This window comes from Galleria mellonella, unplaced genomic scaffold (assembly GCF_026898425.1).
Source record: "Galleria mellonella isolate WM207_F2 unplaced genomic scaffold, CSIRO_AGI_GalMel_v1 utg63, whole genome shotgun sequence".
In the NCBI taxonomy this organism is placed as follows: domain Eukaryota; kingdom Metazoa; phylum Arthropoda; class Insecta; order Lepidoptera; family Pyralidae; genus Galleria; species Galleria mellonella.
Genome location: NW_026442130.1, coordinates 7,862,208 through 7,879,443, shown reverse-complemented (window position 1 = coordinate 7,879,443; position 17,236 = coordinate 7,862,208). Strand labels below are relative to the sequence as shown.

Genomic DNA, 17,236 nt, shown 5'->3' with positions numbered 1-17,236 from the left:
CGAATGCTTTTATGTGTGCACCTTTCCAACATGTTTACGCAAAGTAATATAAAAGAAAAAAATATTTATCCGTAGTGCAGATCACGATCATTATCTACTAATATAAAATTTTACCTTTAGAAAAAATAAATAACATTGCAGTTTACTTCAAGACATATATGTAGTTTATACTGCAGTGTCTATACGTGTTCGGAATCATTCATAATACTCGTATAACGCATCACACGAGATGTTAGTGTATTTTTCAACAAAACAAGTTTTATAATAAAGTTTAAACGCATTCGATGTTATTCGTTATGGTGATCAGTCGTATTTTGTGTTATCAAGCAATGAATAATTCGCAGTGTTAAATTTTTGTGTGTTTTAAACATGGAAAAAATAGGAGAAAAATCGAATAGTGGCGTTGAACTTCAAACAGTTAAAGACAGTGATGTGGGATTCAATGGTGTAAATAAACCAAAGGAAAAAGAAAAATTAAGTTTTGCTGACAGATTTAAAATTTTTAGGAATTATTTCACAGTGGAACCATATTTGATATGCTACATAATACCACTTTCGATAACATATCTAGCTGTTCAAAAGTTTAATACGGAGAAAGCGTGTCGTACAGATTTAGCATATAATCAAACTATTTGTGATTTAATACAATCAGGGGAAACAAATGATAATGTAACTGAACTAGCTTTAAGTCATACTACACAAATTGCAGCCGATATATTGACATGGAAAGAACCTCTGCAAAAGTTTATTCCTGCAATTTTAATGCTGAACATCGGTGCATGGAGTGACAGAACTGGGAATAGGAAATATTTGATGCTTATACCCATCTTTGGTGAAATGTTATCAACTGTTGGATTGCTGTTAGCGACACACTATTTCACTGAATGGCCCTTATGGGTAACAGGTGTAATAGATGTCATTACTTCATCATTTACTGGAGGATATTCTATTGCTCTTGCAGGATGTTTTAGCTACTTAGCAGATGTAACAACACCTGAATCACGTACATTTCGAATGGGTTGTATGGCTGTTATAGCTACTCTCGGTCTTCCTATAGGATCATCAATAGGTGGAATACTGACTGAAGAATTGGGATACTTTGGGGTATTTGGACTCGTACTAGCTATGTATGCTTTTGGGTTCCTTTACACATTCTTTCGTATACACGATGTGAAACCAGTACATCAAGAGGGAACGTTTGTGGAGAAAGTATTGAATTTTATACATCCAAGAAATTTGTGGGCTACTTTATCTTTGATTGTTTTGTCACGAGGAAAAGTACTTCTACGGATATTGCTTGTAATTTGGGCACATATTCTAATAATGGGCCCTGTTGTAGGTAATGTATTACTACTAATATTCAGAATTTTTGTATTAAACATTTTGTTTACCTATAACCACCATAAATATTGCATAATACACCACAAAATAAAAGCGAAATATCAGTAACTCGTCGCAATACGCTTTTCCCATCTTTTTGTCAGAACTTGTCTGAAACTATAAATCCTATAAATATAAAGTCCTAGTGTGAAGTAGGCATGAAAGTGGTTCTTGGAAATTCCCAACTGCACGAGAGGAAACGAGTTTTGCGTGGGTCAAGTAGTTTCCTTCTAAAATTACCTTGGATCATTAAGTTAAATAGATAGCTGAACAAATCGTCAAAAACGATCAACCGAATATTTTATACTCTTATTTAAACTAACATATATTTCGACATAATGAAAACTGCGTTTTAAAATTTATAAGTAAATATTGAATTATATTGGCATTATTAAGGGTGTAGATTTTGTTTTTTTTTTCCTTTAGTACAGCCAGATGACAGCCATATTTGAGTTATGTTATATCTTGAATTATATATTAGTTCAACAGGCATTACGTACAAGTATTGATGATCGAAATAAAAGTTTTATAAAATAGAAATATTGTTATCAAACACTACAAATTATTATAGGTATAGTAAATAGATACACAATAATTTGTAATTTTACAACATTCGGTTTTTTTTTTATTCAAATAGAACGTATTATATTTAATTATAATGTTTATTATACAGTAAAGTATACGAACTATACGACATAGCATTTTTAAAAACAGAATGAGTACAGTGGCAGTCTTATTCCATAAAAGTAATTTCTTCTAATTAACCCTTGATGTCTGATAGAAATTGTGAACTTGTGTTTGATTTTTTATTTTAACTTTGATTATAAATAAAATTCATTAAAGTAATATAAAGTTAAAACAGTAACAACGATAAAGTTTATTGATCTCATAATACGTTAATTAAAATGTAATGCGTGCGTATTTTTTCTATATTCTACAAAGGTTTAGTTGTACTTCATGATTCGATTGACCAATTCTAATAAATCAGAACTAGATACAAGAGTCTTAAAATTAGATAAATTAATCATAAAATCCCGTCTTGCATCTGGTGTTTTTACTAACAGAATAACATTAATAACTACATTTTGTCTCGCAAAAAAAAATCAATCATAAACACATGATGAGATATTTCATAGTCATATTGTCGCCTATAGACATGAGCAGTACCATAGACATAACAGAGTATACTGTTTCGCCTATGACACTCCCCAAGTGTCAAAATTCTGAGGACTTAGGTATTATTCCTCTGTATCCTGTAAATTCACTGCCATATCCCACCCTTCAAATTGAAACACAGCCATGCAAACACAACTGCTTCACTGTATAAACACGAATGGGACAGAGGTGTCCAAGCAAACGACTTTTGTACAAAGTCTTCCTCTGGTAATGTTTATAGATGTTTGTTTGACAGGTCTGCTGTGTGTTTTTATTCTTAAAATAATCTTTTTTAATTAATTATTATAATCATAACCATGGTGTATTTTCAGGTGAAGGAAATGTATTCTATTACTATACCTTGATTCGATATAAAATGGAAGTTGTAGAGTTCAGTCTTTTTACAACTTATACAGTACTTATTGGAACTGCCGGTAAGTTCTTCATTATTTATATATACATCTTTTTTTTTTAAATACTTACACTAATCTCAGTTTAGAATTATTGAATAAAAGAAAGAAATATTTATGTAGTGCTACGTGTTTACTGATCGTTAAAAAGGATTTTTTATTTAACTAAACATAAAAAATAATTAAATTAAAACTAAAATATACTTTAAGCTATTAAATATTTTATATACTTATAATGATATTAATTTAGAAATATTGAATATGAGTAATGGTTTTTTATCAATTCAATAATAAATAATTCATTAAATTGAAACTAAAATATACTTTAAGCTCTAAATACATAATTTATGGTTTACAGGACATGGAAATTAATGCGATTTAAAATTTTATTCCCGTCTCTTATAAACCGTAAAACATGCAGCGCTAATATCTAAAAATTAATGTAGACACATAAATTTCTATTAAATGTTTTTTAAGTTGTTCCATCAAATAATAAATGTAGCGTAGGTATGTTCAACAGAATTTAGCTGTCCATCAAAAAACAATTGATTCAGTTCTTACAAAATTAATATAGGATTACAAAGAGAATTAAAGAATAATATCAGTTCAAAATTAGCGAAGATATGACGTAGCGTAGATTGTCATGGTTCCTTCTTCCAAAATTTACGCGTACAAAACAGCAAGCAAAAGATAGTAAATAATAAAAACATTTCTAATTTACAGGTACCGCCATAGCAGTGTTGCTGTTTAGTAAAGCATTAAAATTTCATGATTCGATACTTGGCATAATTGCGACTGCTTCTAAAGTTATGGGATCTATCGTGTACGCTTTGGCACCAAACAAGACTTGGCTGTATGCTGCTCCGGTATTTGATATATTTGGCAACTCGGGCGTGACTGCTATTAGATCTTTGGGCACTAAAGTTGTTGATCAAGACAGTATTGGTAAGTGTTTCTTTTGTTTGTTTGAAACACTTTATTGTACAGTAAAGTCTTAAATTATAGGATACAGAGCTCTTAAGAACGGAATGAGTACAATGGCGGACTTATCCCATAAAAGGAATTTTGCCAGTCAACCTTTGAATGTCTGATAAAAAAGCTAATAAAAAAAATAGAAAAATAATAGGTGTTACAATTATAAACACGAACATAACATTGATACTAAATAGTCTTTCTTTTCAACCGCCTTCAGAAAAAAGTTTTAATTTGATTGGATTTTTTTTACCTCATTACTCCATCAGTTATAAACTGATACTGAATATTCTTTTTTTAAATATTTTAATCTTAATGCGATCATTTTATTACTTCTGTTTGATGACCCTAATAGTGTAGCGGCTGCATACTACTACGTTTTTCAAAACAAAATACAAAGATTTGTATTAATAAGCATATCCGTCTGTATTATTCTGAGCATTTTCTATATATAGTAATTATTAAAAAAATCTATTAGACTACTTTTGCCAGGTTGAAATAAAAACTTTAAATATAAAAGTTTGCGAAGTTGGATTTATGATGTCTGTTATTTTTTTACGCAAAAACTATTGTAAGGATTTTAATAAAATTTTGTACACGGATCGTAACTAAAACCGTAACGGTAACAACTAGTAATGTAATTAATATGATTTTATTTTGCGCGAACAAAGTCACCGTCAAAAACTAGTAAAAATAATAGTTTTCTCACATAATATTAACGCCCACATAATCAATAGATTATTCTGATACAAGGTCACAGTAACAATTCTCAATGATGTAACCAAATTACGTTGATTACAATAAATACCTACAAACACTGCGATCCAAGAATTTAATGTAAAAAATAAGTAACTATAATATTACATGTAAAAATCCGGTTTGTAGAAGAATTAATAATTATGTAATTATTACTAATGAGATTGCACGTTGCTTTAACCTAATGAAATCCCAGGTTCGAATCTTAAGTACAGATATTCATAGTCTGGTGTCCCTTGACCTGTATTATCCTAGTGTTTTCGTTCTAGCGAACGGATTTTCCGTGTAGCCATTTTATAATTTTATGTATTTCGTATACATACTTATATATATATATATATATATATATATATATGTATACGCTTATATTTTTATATATACGTCCTGTGTATGTGTGTGTATGTGCGTGTGCGTGTACGTGCGTGTGTGTGTGTGTACATATGTTTTATTTACAAGTTATAACTAATGTAACAAACGCATGTCCAAGCTAAATTGATTGATTATAATATAAAAGTAGCCTATATCTTCTACTATTTATATGCCAAATTTTACGACGAATGGATGAGCAATTAAGTCGTCAAGTCGTAACAGATAAACAAACTCACTTTCGTATACGTATACTTTAATATATGAATGTTACGGTGTGGATGCTGTATGAAAATTAGATTATGCATAAATTTGATTATAATTAAATTATGCGTAATATCCATAATACTTAAATAATAATCCCGTATTTATAATCCCGGAATTCATAAAAACATCTAACCTCTCATAAACATATTTTATCTGTTGAACTGTTTTATTTCTTTCTTTTGTGCTAAATTCGTAGTTTGAAATGAAAGTGACAAAACAGTGTAATAGTTTATATTTAATTTTTATATATAATAGTTTAGTAATAGGTTTGTAGGAAAATTAGTTTTTATGAATAAGAGTGCAAGTGACTAACACGTAAAATGAAGAGTATTCATATGTACTAATATATATTAATAGTCAATAAAGTTGATACGTAAATCTATAGTGACGGTAAATAACTGTGATAATCACACTAAACTCAAAAGGTCATTTGAATTGTATATATTTTTTATCAACACCGGTTATTATAAAAAGTATAATAACCGGACCCATCATGAAGAGGTCTCTAATGACCTCAGAGTTGTCGACATAACCAAACATCTTATTTTTTTATAAAAAAATGTAAATAACAAATTTTATAGCTTCATAACTATTTACATTTAAAAAGCACCTTTAAATGTCATATAATATTCTATTTATAAATAACCTATTTTTCATACTTCGTTTAGGTGACCAAGTTATGTTTATATGTTAATTGACCGAAATTTATTTATTGCGAAATATATTATATTATATTCTACAAAAAACGGACATCAAAACCGGTAAATTTGATTTAAAAACTAAATCAATAAACGGATTTTAATAAAATTTGTATGGGACCTACCTATAAATATATTCTCTTAGATAAAAAAGAAATCCAAATCTGTTTACAACTGACAAAGTGGGGAGATAACAAAGTTTAAAATAAACATACAACCGATTTGAGAACCTCCTTTTGAAATGCGTTAAAAATGCAGCCAATGATCTATTCCATTATAATTAATACGTGTATGTCAAATTTTATAATGATTAATTAGGCTGCATTGCGGCGGCAATCAATAATGTTTTTTCAATAATATCATACAATCGATACAGTGTTTGTTACCTCTTTACCGTTTTTAAATTATTTTAAATTAGAGGAATGCATTTTTTTTTTGTTAAAAATATCAATTGAGAAGCTAGTTGCTCAATCATTATTTTTATTATTAGTTAATAATTAAATTAAATAGGTTATTATATATTTCAAAAATTAAATAATAATTAATTGAAACATTTTTAAAGATTAAATTACGACGTATAATTTCTAAATAAAATAATAATATTTTTTTCAGGTAGAATGTGTTCTCTCATCGGATTCATAGATGCTATTATACCCATAGTTGCTATTCCAATCTACACTCAGCTATGGTCTAACACATTAAATACGTTTCCTGGAGCTATATACCTATTGGGCGCCATTTTGACTGTTCCTGACTTCGTTATATTTGCGTAAGTGATGAAACTTGATTTGAAAAACAATTATTTCGAAGGGGCGACAGAGACACTTCTAAAATAATTAAAAGATAGTATGATTATTAATTTAGACAGCCCCTTATGCATGTGGCAAACGAATCTATCCATCGAAAGGTTTTCATCAGCGTAAATACGTGAAAGCACAAAATACCGGACGTTGCTGTCTCTTTCTATCTAATGCATGCACAGGGTAACGTTATCGTTAGATTCGTTTGCCATTTTTTTATATATACAGAATATATGCTAATAACTCCTTAACATTTCATTAGTCTTTAATTTCCATGATTTTACCCATTGTTGGTAATGAGTCTCTCTCCCTAAACTTGGTACAAATGTCGTCTATATGGATATATGTAGGTACCCATAAAATCATAGAAAAAAAAAACTTTTACAAGACAGGACAGACGATGTGGTATAGAATTTTTTGAGTTTTTTTTTCTTTATTCCTAGTATATTGTGGTATGTTCCATTAATAACATTACAAGGATAAAACCGTAATATTCAATTATAAAGATTTTAAATTATACCGTGTTATAATTTAAAATCATCATCATCTTATCAGCCTTTAACTGTCTACTGCTGAACATAAGCCCCTTGTGGATTTTTGCCAGTAGTTGCCACAATTGACAGGCAGTTTGGCAACCATAGTTAGACTTCAGAGATGTTTTAAGAGGGGCGCTGCTACCCATCCCTCGCCCTCCCTTAGTCGCCTCTTACGAAACCCACGGGAAAGAAAGAGTCAATATTTAAATATATAATATATAAATAATTTAAAAGATTTTTTACCAATTCCAGGATCCTGTTCATCATATATAAAAAAGAAGAAAAGGATGTCGTTGTAAATGTGGAAATAAAAGAAAAGCATGCTTATGAAAATGATATTACTGCTTTATAGCCTAGTGCCGTATTAAATGACATTTGCCAAAATATTTAACTGCGCAGATATAACATGTGGAGGACTCGCACGGAAAATCAGCTAACGATAGAGAGTCGACATTCTAGAACATAATTGAAATAATATAATATATAATTATAGATTTTAAACTGATTTCAAAAAGAAGGAGGATTCTTAGTTCTGTTGCATTTTTTATGTTTATTTCCTTATAATTCTAACTGGTTTTGCCGGGGAGGGGGAAGGGATTGTTAGTAATGGGGAAGTTAGTGACCATTGCTATCAATAGACCTCCACGCGGTTCCCCCTGGAAACCATCTTGACTAATTTATCGTTGAATTCGTCACGGTGAGCTAACTGACCTGCCTTTTCATCTTCACCAATCATCCTTCATTGGTGCCCCGCCAGTGCATACCGATAGCGCAAGTGGGGTCACCATTCCATTATTAAGCATTAAAAAAAGATGGTTTTGCCATAATTAAAGTCGGTTCTTATTTGTAGAACACAATGTTTCAATACTCAGCATAATATAGTAACAAAACTAACATAGGATTAAATCAATCAACCCTATTGATAACAGAAAAAATGTCAGAAATTGTTTAGAATTGTCTTAGATATTATATCATATACTTGTAAAACTTATATCATGTAATACTTGGATACTTCATATACTTGGGAACTCCTGTCCCATTCGTGTTTCTAATGTAAAGGAGTTGTGTTTGCATGGTTGTGTTTTGGTTTCAATAATAGGATATGGCAATGAAATTACAAAGCACTGAGGCATAATGCCTTAGTCCTCAGGAATGGTAATGCATGAAGGGTATCATGGGCAGTAGTCTCTGCTATATTTGTCATAGTACTGTCATATACAATTATATACATAATAATATATAAATATAGTGTTGTTGAAAACTTTTTATTAGAAGTTGGTTAAGAATTAAAATCGCAGTGCGTGCCCCGGCATAGAATGAACCACCCCTTCCTTTCCCGTGGGTGTCGTAAGAGGCGACTAAGGGAGGGAGAGGGATGGGCATCAGTGTCCCTCTTAAAACATCTCTAAAAACCTAACTGTAGTTGTCAACCGGCCTGCCAAGCGTGGCAACTACTGGCATAACTTCCCTTATAAGGTAGGCTTATGTCCAGCAGTGGACAATTAACAGCTGAAATAATAATAATTTTATAGGTATATATTATTATCTGTATAGCAGCAGTAGGCTTGCCCTCTGCTATATTGGATTCTAAATGAATGGTATTTTTTACACAACAAGATAACCACAATTGTCAATAATGTTTCTGATTAACTAAGTACAGATTATAATCGTGATGATTTTAATTAATAATATTAAGTCGGAATATATTACAATTCTCAATAAGTGTTTAATATCATGAAAGGATCTTCTTTTACCAATTTTACCTATTTAGGATTAGACGCTTGACTATTTACTACATAATATAAAATTAATAAAGAAATATTAAAATATGATAATATTTTAATAAATAGAGTGTAAAAAATGTAAAAAGTAAAAAAAGTGTAAAAGTTTTCGAGTCGAAAATCTGGCTTGCTTTGAAAGTTTTTCAATTATTCAATAATTGTTTCAATATGATTTTCATATTTTAATAACATTCTGAATCTTCGCTCTTTTGCTACCTTCACTCAGTCTGTCAAGCTGACGTGAACAAGACCCACGTAAATCGATGCTGTGTTCAACTATATAATCAAATTCAAATTCAAATTCAAATTCAAAAATCATTTATTCATGTAGGACATTTTAGCCGCTTATGAACGTCAAATTTTTACATTATAATTTTATATTTTCCCTACCGTCCAAATCGAAAAATAAATGAAAATTGAAGTTTCATTTCTTTTCTTTTTTGTTCCAAATCCATAAAATTGGAAAAATTTTAATACAAAATAACACAATTTTATATAAAACACAGTTTATGAGTGTTTATTAATTTCATTAAAGACCTGCGTAAATGAGAGACGTTTTGTCCACAGAGGATAAAGTTTTCCTTTGTACACCGCGAATTATCTTTCTTTGAGGGGAACAATAAGAGTTTTAATCGTTCATTTAACAAGCACGAACATGTGTGTGTTGTAACATACAATTCAATGTATTCTTTTATAACGTTATACAATATTTATGAGGATCATCCGCTGTCTCCACAGTCCATTTATAATCTATGTTAATGGAACTACCATTATATTTTGTCTTGTAGTTGATGTATTTTCGATTTATTTTGTACCAAAAAACGAAGTAAAATAATAATAATAGACTAAAATTAGAATACATTTTTAATTAGCTTTTCATATAATCTATCCCTCTTTAAACATCACCAAAACCTAACTGTGGTGCCAATACGCCTGCCAAGTGTGGCACTATTGAAAAAACCCCCCTTTATACGGAAGACTTATGTTCAGTAGTGGACAGTTAACAGTTGATATAATAATAATAGTTAAAAAATTCATATAATCATTGACTTGAGCTCAGTGAATGATTATATTAATTTAGATTACCATATATGTATGAATAGAGCCAATACAGAAATATATTCCTTACACTAAAATAGTGCAATTGAGTAAAACAATTGCAGATACGTATAAATGAAGATGCATGCTTACTAACAACTATAAGTTATAGGGATCGAATGTACGTATAAGTTATGTTAGTATCCACTCAGCACCTCATAACCTCTGCATATAAACTCATAGAATAATGAATATCCGAAAATGCGACATGTCGTCTTCATTCATTCAATCTCCAATTGTACTATTACATTATATTACCTATTACTCCTCCTTACGTGTACAAGGTGTGGTCCCAGCGAAGAATGGGCCACCCCTTCCTTTCCTGTAGGTTTCGTAAGAGGCGACTAAGATAACGTAATGACCGAGGGATGGACAGTAGCGTCCCTCTTAAAACATCACCAAAGCCTACATGCGGTTCCCAACCCGCCTGCTAAGTATGACAACTGCTGGCAAAACCCACCATAGAGGGTTGTTCTATATTCACCAGTTAACAGTTAACCGCTTGTATGATATATATACATACTACATAAAATAAAATGTGTCCTTTTGTTTCATTAAATTGCATCTAATTTTTCTGTAGCGTCTGACAGAATTTTGTAGGCAAAATCGACGGAAAATGAAAATGTTCGTTATTTTACTACTGTGTGGTGGTAATAAAATAACAAACCCTCTTATTTATAAAGACGTCAAATCTGTTATAAACCTATTCTAGCTATTAGTTTTGTTCTTTTCTCTTACTCCAGTTTCTTATTTTAAAAGACAGTGACAAAACTGTAATAGTTAAAGTAGAGTTGCAAAACGTTTTAGTTTTTATATAGTGGTAAGTGAGCAAGTTTTTTAACATACCTAATTAAATTATATTGCTAACAAAATAACTCTCTAATTAATAAAACTAATATTCTTATAAATTTACAAGGAACTTACAGTTAAAAAAGATATTTTAACTGTAATTTCCTTCGAATTATTAGTTTAAATGAAAAAGTAAAATACTACAATAGTTAAAATAAGTTTATGAGATGTTTGACGTTTTTATGCATTCGGGGTAAAAGTATATGTGCACAACACAAACAAAAGTATTAAATATACCAAAACAACACAAAGCATTTCCAGCAATCTACTTGATGGCATTCATGCGAGACTTCGTTTTATGGCGAAATTAAGGAATATAGCATGGGTATGGGGAAGAATGATAATGATATGTCGCATCAGATAATGCCGCCAATATTAAGAGGAAGCTCCATATTAAATTAGAATCATTTTGATTGATACAAGCACAAACTGAATATAGTGGTTCAAGATGCTTTAAGCACATATAAGAAGATTATGTATAATTATTGATTTATGTATGTTTAATTTTTGTAATTGTATTATTCTATATGTTTGTATGTTCATTTATCTTAAAATATATTAATGTTGTTGTCTTGCAAAATATTTATTTAATTTACAAACCGTTTTGTTAAATTAATGCACCGTCATTTACTCTCTCTGTTTAGCGTAACAGTTGACTGGTAGAGAATGCCATCAAGCGTTAAGTGTACCCTGTAGAATTATTTTAATATGTGCGAAAGTATAAGAAAATAAATATAAGGATAGAATGGAGATGAAAATAGTAATGCCATATTTTCAAAACAAATATAATAAAATAACAAACAAGTCAACAAAACACTCGAGAGTTCTACTTCTCTTCTCGTAAACGCCATTTTGACTAAGTGAAATTCAACATATCTAATATTAGAGCGATTCCATTTCCTTAAGGAAGCCGTCCAAACAACGGTTTCCATGTTGTCCCTCTGCCAATAATGCCAGACGAAAAATTGGATTATATTGAATAATTATGCGTTTTTTTTATCTTTTTATGAAGATAGCAATATGATGAGCAGAGAAAATCACCTTACCACCTATACTACTGATAAGCATTGCTATCGTTCTAACTTTTAAGTCACTTTGTAAGACATGTCGAATATCACAGATCTGATATGAAAATGTTAGCAGTTGAAATATGACAATAAAGATAAGAAAAAATTTTTTGGTAAAAACCGACTAAACAATTAGTAGTTATTATGTTAGATGTGCAGCAATTTTATACTCTATTAGAAATACCTAACAAAATCATAATTATTCCCTTTTTTGTCGTCTGTTATTGAAGAATAGTACTAATTAAATAATTATCTATGTTAAAGATGAGAATATTTTATATAGAAGGTTCCAGACTTTTAATCACATGCCCACAATATGTTTGATAATTCTGTCAAATATGATGATTATATCATCATCTACAATGATTATTAATTTTCTTAGAGTTTGTCTCGAGAAAATGTTGGATTCGTCACATCAATAAAAATATACAATTTACGTTTAATGTTCTTATTTATTTGCTTAAAATACACGCGATGTAATTAAATTTGATTAAAAATAAAAGTAGTGGCAATAAAATTGACAGTTTATGAAGGTACGTATTTACAGATAATAAAATTTCTTAACATTTTGTTATAAGGTACAAGAACTAAGGACTTTAACTGAGGAAAATATGAGGTGGTTGACTTAATATTCATAAATTAAGTAGTATTAGCTTAAATTATGATCTATAAATATTGTATTGTATTTGATAAAGAGGGTTCATACAGAAACTTTACAGAAGCGTAGCAAAGTCGAAAATATCTGTCAATTTTTAATAATAATTAAGCACTTTTTAATATTAGATTCATTGAATTAAGACATTAAAGGAAGTAAACAAGGGAAAAACCTTCCACTTTTTAATGGCGCTCTCTTCAAAAGAAAAATAATGATATGACGTATAATTAATGTTATGATAAACATGATTGTTCAATTTTTTATTATGTATTAAATAGTAAATAAAGATATTAATTTTTTTTAACCCAGAACACTTCACTCCATCAACAGCTGCTGAATTCACGTCATACTCTCTTGCTATCGTTGCGCCATTTTAAAGGAATTTGAAATTGTTATTTAAAGCTCTTAGCTATGTAAAATTAAATATAAAACGATACAAAATTCTTACGAATACATATTTAAGACTAATGTAAACAATGCCTAATGATTTGTAATGATGTTTATCTTTGTTGATTAATTTACTTACTCGTATATCTATGTAAACACTTAAATATGTTTGCGTTTTTAAATCACTGAAAATGATCGCCATTTTAATTAATGCGTGTATATGCATTTGTAAGCAATATGTATACATGTATATTTATATAAAAAAAATATAGTTACTAATTCAAATTAACAAAATCCAATACTAAAAAAAGGACGCGTTTTGTTTTAATTAAAAAAAATACGTCTAATCTTTGTTAGCCAAATGTCAATTGACATTTGATTAAATATTAACCTGTTTTTCACATTCGACAATATATTACTATCTAATATTATATATTACACTATATTAAGATAATCAGATAAATCTACCACTAAAATTTTTGCACCTACTTCACATTTTGCTTAGAAAATTTTCATGCACTTGTACTTTTTTGTTATTACCATCAAAATTTTCAGTAATAATTTTATAAGAATCTTTAATTTTAATTTGCTATTAGAGTACATTTTTAGTAATCTATCAAAGGGAAACCAAAATTTAAACTCTATACCAAGTCATCTAACCAACATGTTAATATCTTCCTGTAATGAGAGAGATTACACTAGGCATGGAATTCAAATTAATTATAATTTAATATTATAACGTACTTATATATAATTAAGATTATATGATTAATGAGACATTAATCAGTTGTTATAATATTAAATCTATCTGAATATTCTAGATAGTACATTTAAAAAAAATTATGTTACATGTAATATAAAAAAGACGAGCCAGTTTCGTTCTGTCCTTCTTTGTATGTAACATATCGTATAATAAAAAATAATAAATCCTCAGTCATTTAAAATAATAAAAAAGGATTTGAATTGTTAAACTATTTTTTTTATTATATATGTAATTTCTTTTTTAACATTATAAGTACTGTTTTAATTTTTTTTTTATTTCTACTTATTACTATAATCTTCTGGAGATAACAGTAGTGAGTAGATATTTTAGAATAATTAATTTGCTGTTCGTTTTCTTTATTACTATGACCATCAGAAGCCATAATCCACCAACATAACACATAATTGGTATCGTTTTATAACAAAATATGTAATCAAAATATAATTAATGTATATGTTGCAGTCAAACTTACTTGTTAACTGTTATTTTAGTAGTAAGTATTATTGACTAATGCATACGGTCAAAAGTACTTTTGATGATTTTGCTAGTCAATAGTACTTTTGACTGGTTAAGAGTTTTGACTGCAACATATATATATATATATATATATATATATATATATATATATATATATATATATATATATATTTCATATATAATTTTTTTTTCTAATCTTTGTTGAGGCTTCAGTACACTTGGGTGACTATGCCAGCCTTATAGGTAATGTCTAAATGTTAGGTTTGTCAATTCGTCAGGGACTGAGTATTCATTCATTAACTAAGTATTGAGTAGAAGTGATTTCTTCCAGAAACTATCACATTTTTGATGAAGTTGTTTCGATGTATCAAATAATCTTCTTTCATAATCATTCATTTCATTATCATACTGACAGCGCAGGTGATATTGCCGTTCCAAAAAATTATAATACATTCATCAGTTTGCCTATAATAATTAGGTATAGGTAAGAAGAAATCGAAATAGGAAATGCCTATCTAATAATAACCGGTTCAAGCGGCTATGTCATGCAAAAAACCCTTGCATTTGTTAAAAGTTATGGCGAGATCTACCTGTTGAGGTTTCGATTTAGACAGACAATGTTAGCTCTTTTAGTTTATCCATAACAACAACTCTCAATAGTTGATACTTTACTCATAATCATTACATGTTAATATAATACTTCAATTTAGGTATTATTACAGTTTAAACCTTTACAGTATAAAATTTGTTATATGAGTTTTACCAAAGGGAGACTTTGTACAAAAGTCGTTTACTTGGACACCTCTATCCCATTCGTGTTTCTACCGTAAAGCAGTTGTATTTGAATAACTGTGTTTCGGTTTGAAGGGTGGGATATGATAGTGAATTTACAGAGTACAGAAGAATAATATAATCTTAGGAGTGGCAACGCATGGGGGGTATCATGGGCGAAATAATATACTCTGTTATGTCCATGGTACTGCTCATGTCTATAAGCGACGGTTTTTTTTTGATGGGTGAAAATGGAATGGTAACGGGAGACGCTGGCGGAGCAACAGTGAAGGGTGATCGATGAGAATGAAAGTAGGCCAGCTAGCCCATCCTGACGAATTCAATTAGAATTAGTCACAATGATTTCCAGGGGGAACCGCGTGGAGGCCGACCTGACAGACTATATTGCTAGCAATGAAACTGATAGCTCGCATTACTAACAATCCCTCCCCCCCCCCCCCTATAAGCGACAGTTACCACTATCCATCAGATAGACGTCAGCTTCTTTGCCATTCTAAGTTGCATAAAAAAAAACATAATTTATTTATTTTTTGGAAAACTTACAGCTGAATGACAATCAATACATAATCAAGATATATCTATGTTAAGCCATGAATCGTTTTCACATTTGCATAATTACACAATCGATCGGTTTTTATATATGCAAAAAAGATATATATATATATATATATATATATATATATATATATATATATATATATATATATATATATATATATATATAATGATTACAAAGTTATAAATTTTGATGAGACACGTTTTAGTTTAATATATAATAACAAAATAAATGCAATATAAAGCAAAACAACATTACTTAAATAGTCAATTTAGTACAGTAATGAACGCATAAAGTACGATCCTTCATCATCATCATCATATCAGCCATTAACTGATTACTGTTGAACATAGGCTCTATTGGGGGTTTTGTTAGTAGTTGCCACGCTTGGCAGACGGGTTGACAACTACAGATCTGCTATTGATAACGTTTTAAGAGCCCATCTCTTGACCATTGACGTCTCTTATATCATTCTCTATCCCAAATACTATGTTTATTGACGTCAAGATAAAAAAAAATAGCTTAATGATAAAAACAATTGTTTTAAACTAATCCACATAAAAGTATGTGTGTCGACCGTAATTATTGTCATTGTCACCTAACATACTTAGTTGATGATAAAAGCAGGTTGTTTAAATGCTGTTGTATAATAAAATTCGGTCAACAACCTTTCTTCATTATGTCATATCGTGTGTATTATTAGGATTAGAATTTTTAAAATACTTAATGTCATCAAAAAATTATAGCAATTAACTATTACGATATACGCTTATTATGTTACTATCTAGAGATAAAAATGTCTGCAAATCTTAATAGGAATAATAAGAATGGTTTTTCCAATATAATGATATTTTTTAAATTGATCAAAACAGAATTATTACCCCGGCCGCTCTATTAAACTAATTCTAATTCGTCGCCATACTCCTCACTGGTAAATAGAGACCATTGATCCATCAATAATTTCCAGGGTGAATGTAGGGAAGGGATTATTAGTAATGGTGTCTAACAGCCTCGTTTCTAGATATATACCCTACCAGGTTCTAAAAAACATCGTGGTTAATTCTTGCGGAATTTGTTACGACAGGCTAACTGATTTTCATCCTAATTTACAAGTATCATCTGGTATACTGGTATCTTGCATATACCGATAGCGCAAGAGGAGTTACCATTCTATTCTCACGCATTAAAAAGAAGAGTGGAATGATATTGGTCTCCAGAAATTTCTCTCCCTCCCACCCCCTCCCTGATATACAAAACTGAGCTACATATTCCATTTTACTATATATTTAAAAATATTTCTTTGTTGATATGATTTATTCTTATGACAAGGGAAGAAATGGTGACAAGAAGAGGGTTAGATTTGATGTGAATACAATAACCAGAAAATAAAAAACGTGGGTCTACGGAATGCTTATCATTTTGATATTCGTAAGAATAATGTTTTATATATCGATTGTTGAAAGGTTTTTGG

General features: G+C 29.7%; 1 protein-coding gene across 2 annotated transcripts; it reads left to right on the top strand.

Moving 5' to 3' along the window:
• LOC113521686 (proton-coupled folate transporter-like) lies at positions 1 to 7,869 on the top strand. Of its 2 annotated transcripts, none has more exons than XR_008253444.1 (5): positions 1 to 1,339; positions 2,868 to 2,969; positions 3,669 to 3,890; positions 6,621 to 6,773; positions 7,593 to 7,869. XR_008253444.1 is itself a non-coding variant. In XM_026907306.3 (5 exons), exons 1-5 carry the CDS (start codon positions 370 to 372, stop codon positions 7,690 to 7,692), a joined length of 1,551 nt encoding a protein of 516 aa, XP_026763107.2. In that variant the 5' UTR covers positions 2 to 369; the 3' UTR covers positions 7,693 to 7,869. The 2 variants fall into 2 exon arrangements, 1 of the variants encoding a protein (XP_026763107.2); XM_026907306.3 differs by having other exon boundaries at positions 2 to 1,339; positions 6,617 to 6,773.
• The last annotated feature ends 9,367 nt before the right edge of the window (positions 7,870 to 17,236 follow it).

What these genes read in the sequence shown, in the direction of transcription:
- LOC113521686 (XM_026907306.3), top strand. Translation starts at nt 370, where the DNA reads ATGGAAAAAATAGGAGAAAAATCGAATAGTGGCGTTGAACTTCAAACA. An exon ending in TGTTGATCAAGACAGTATTG is followed by an intron (nt 3,891 to 6,616) that starts GTAAGTGTTTCT and finishes TATTTTTTTCAG; the next exon opens with GTAGAATGTGTTCTCTCATC. An exon ending in CCTGACTTCGTTATATTTGC is followed by an intron (nt 6,774 to 7,592) that starts GTAAGTGATGAA and finishes TACCAATTCCAG; the next exon opens with GATCCTGTTCATCATATATA.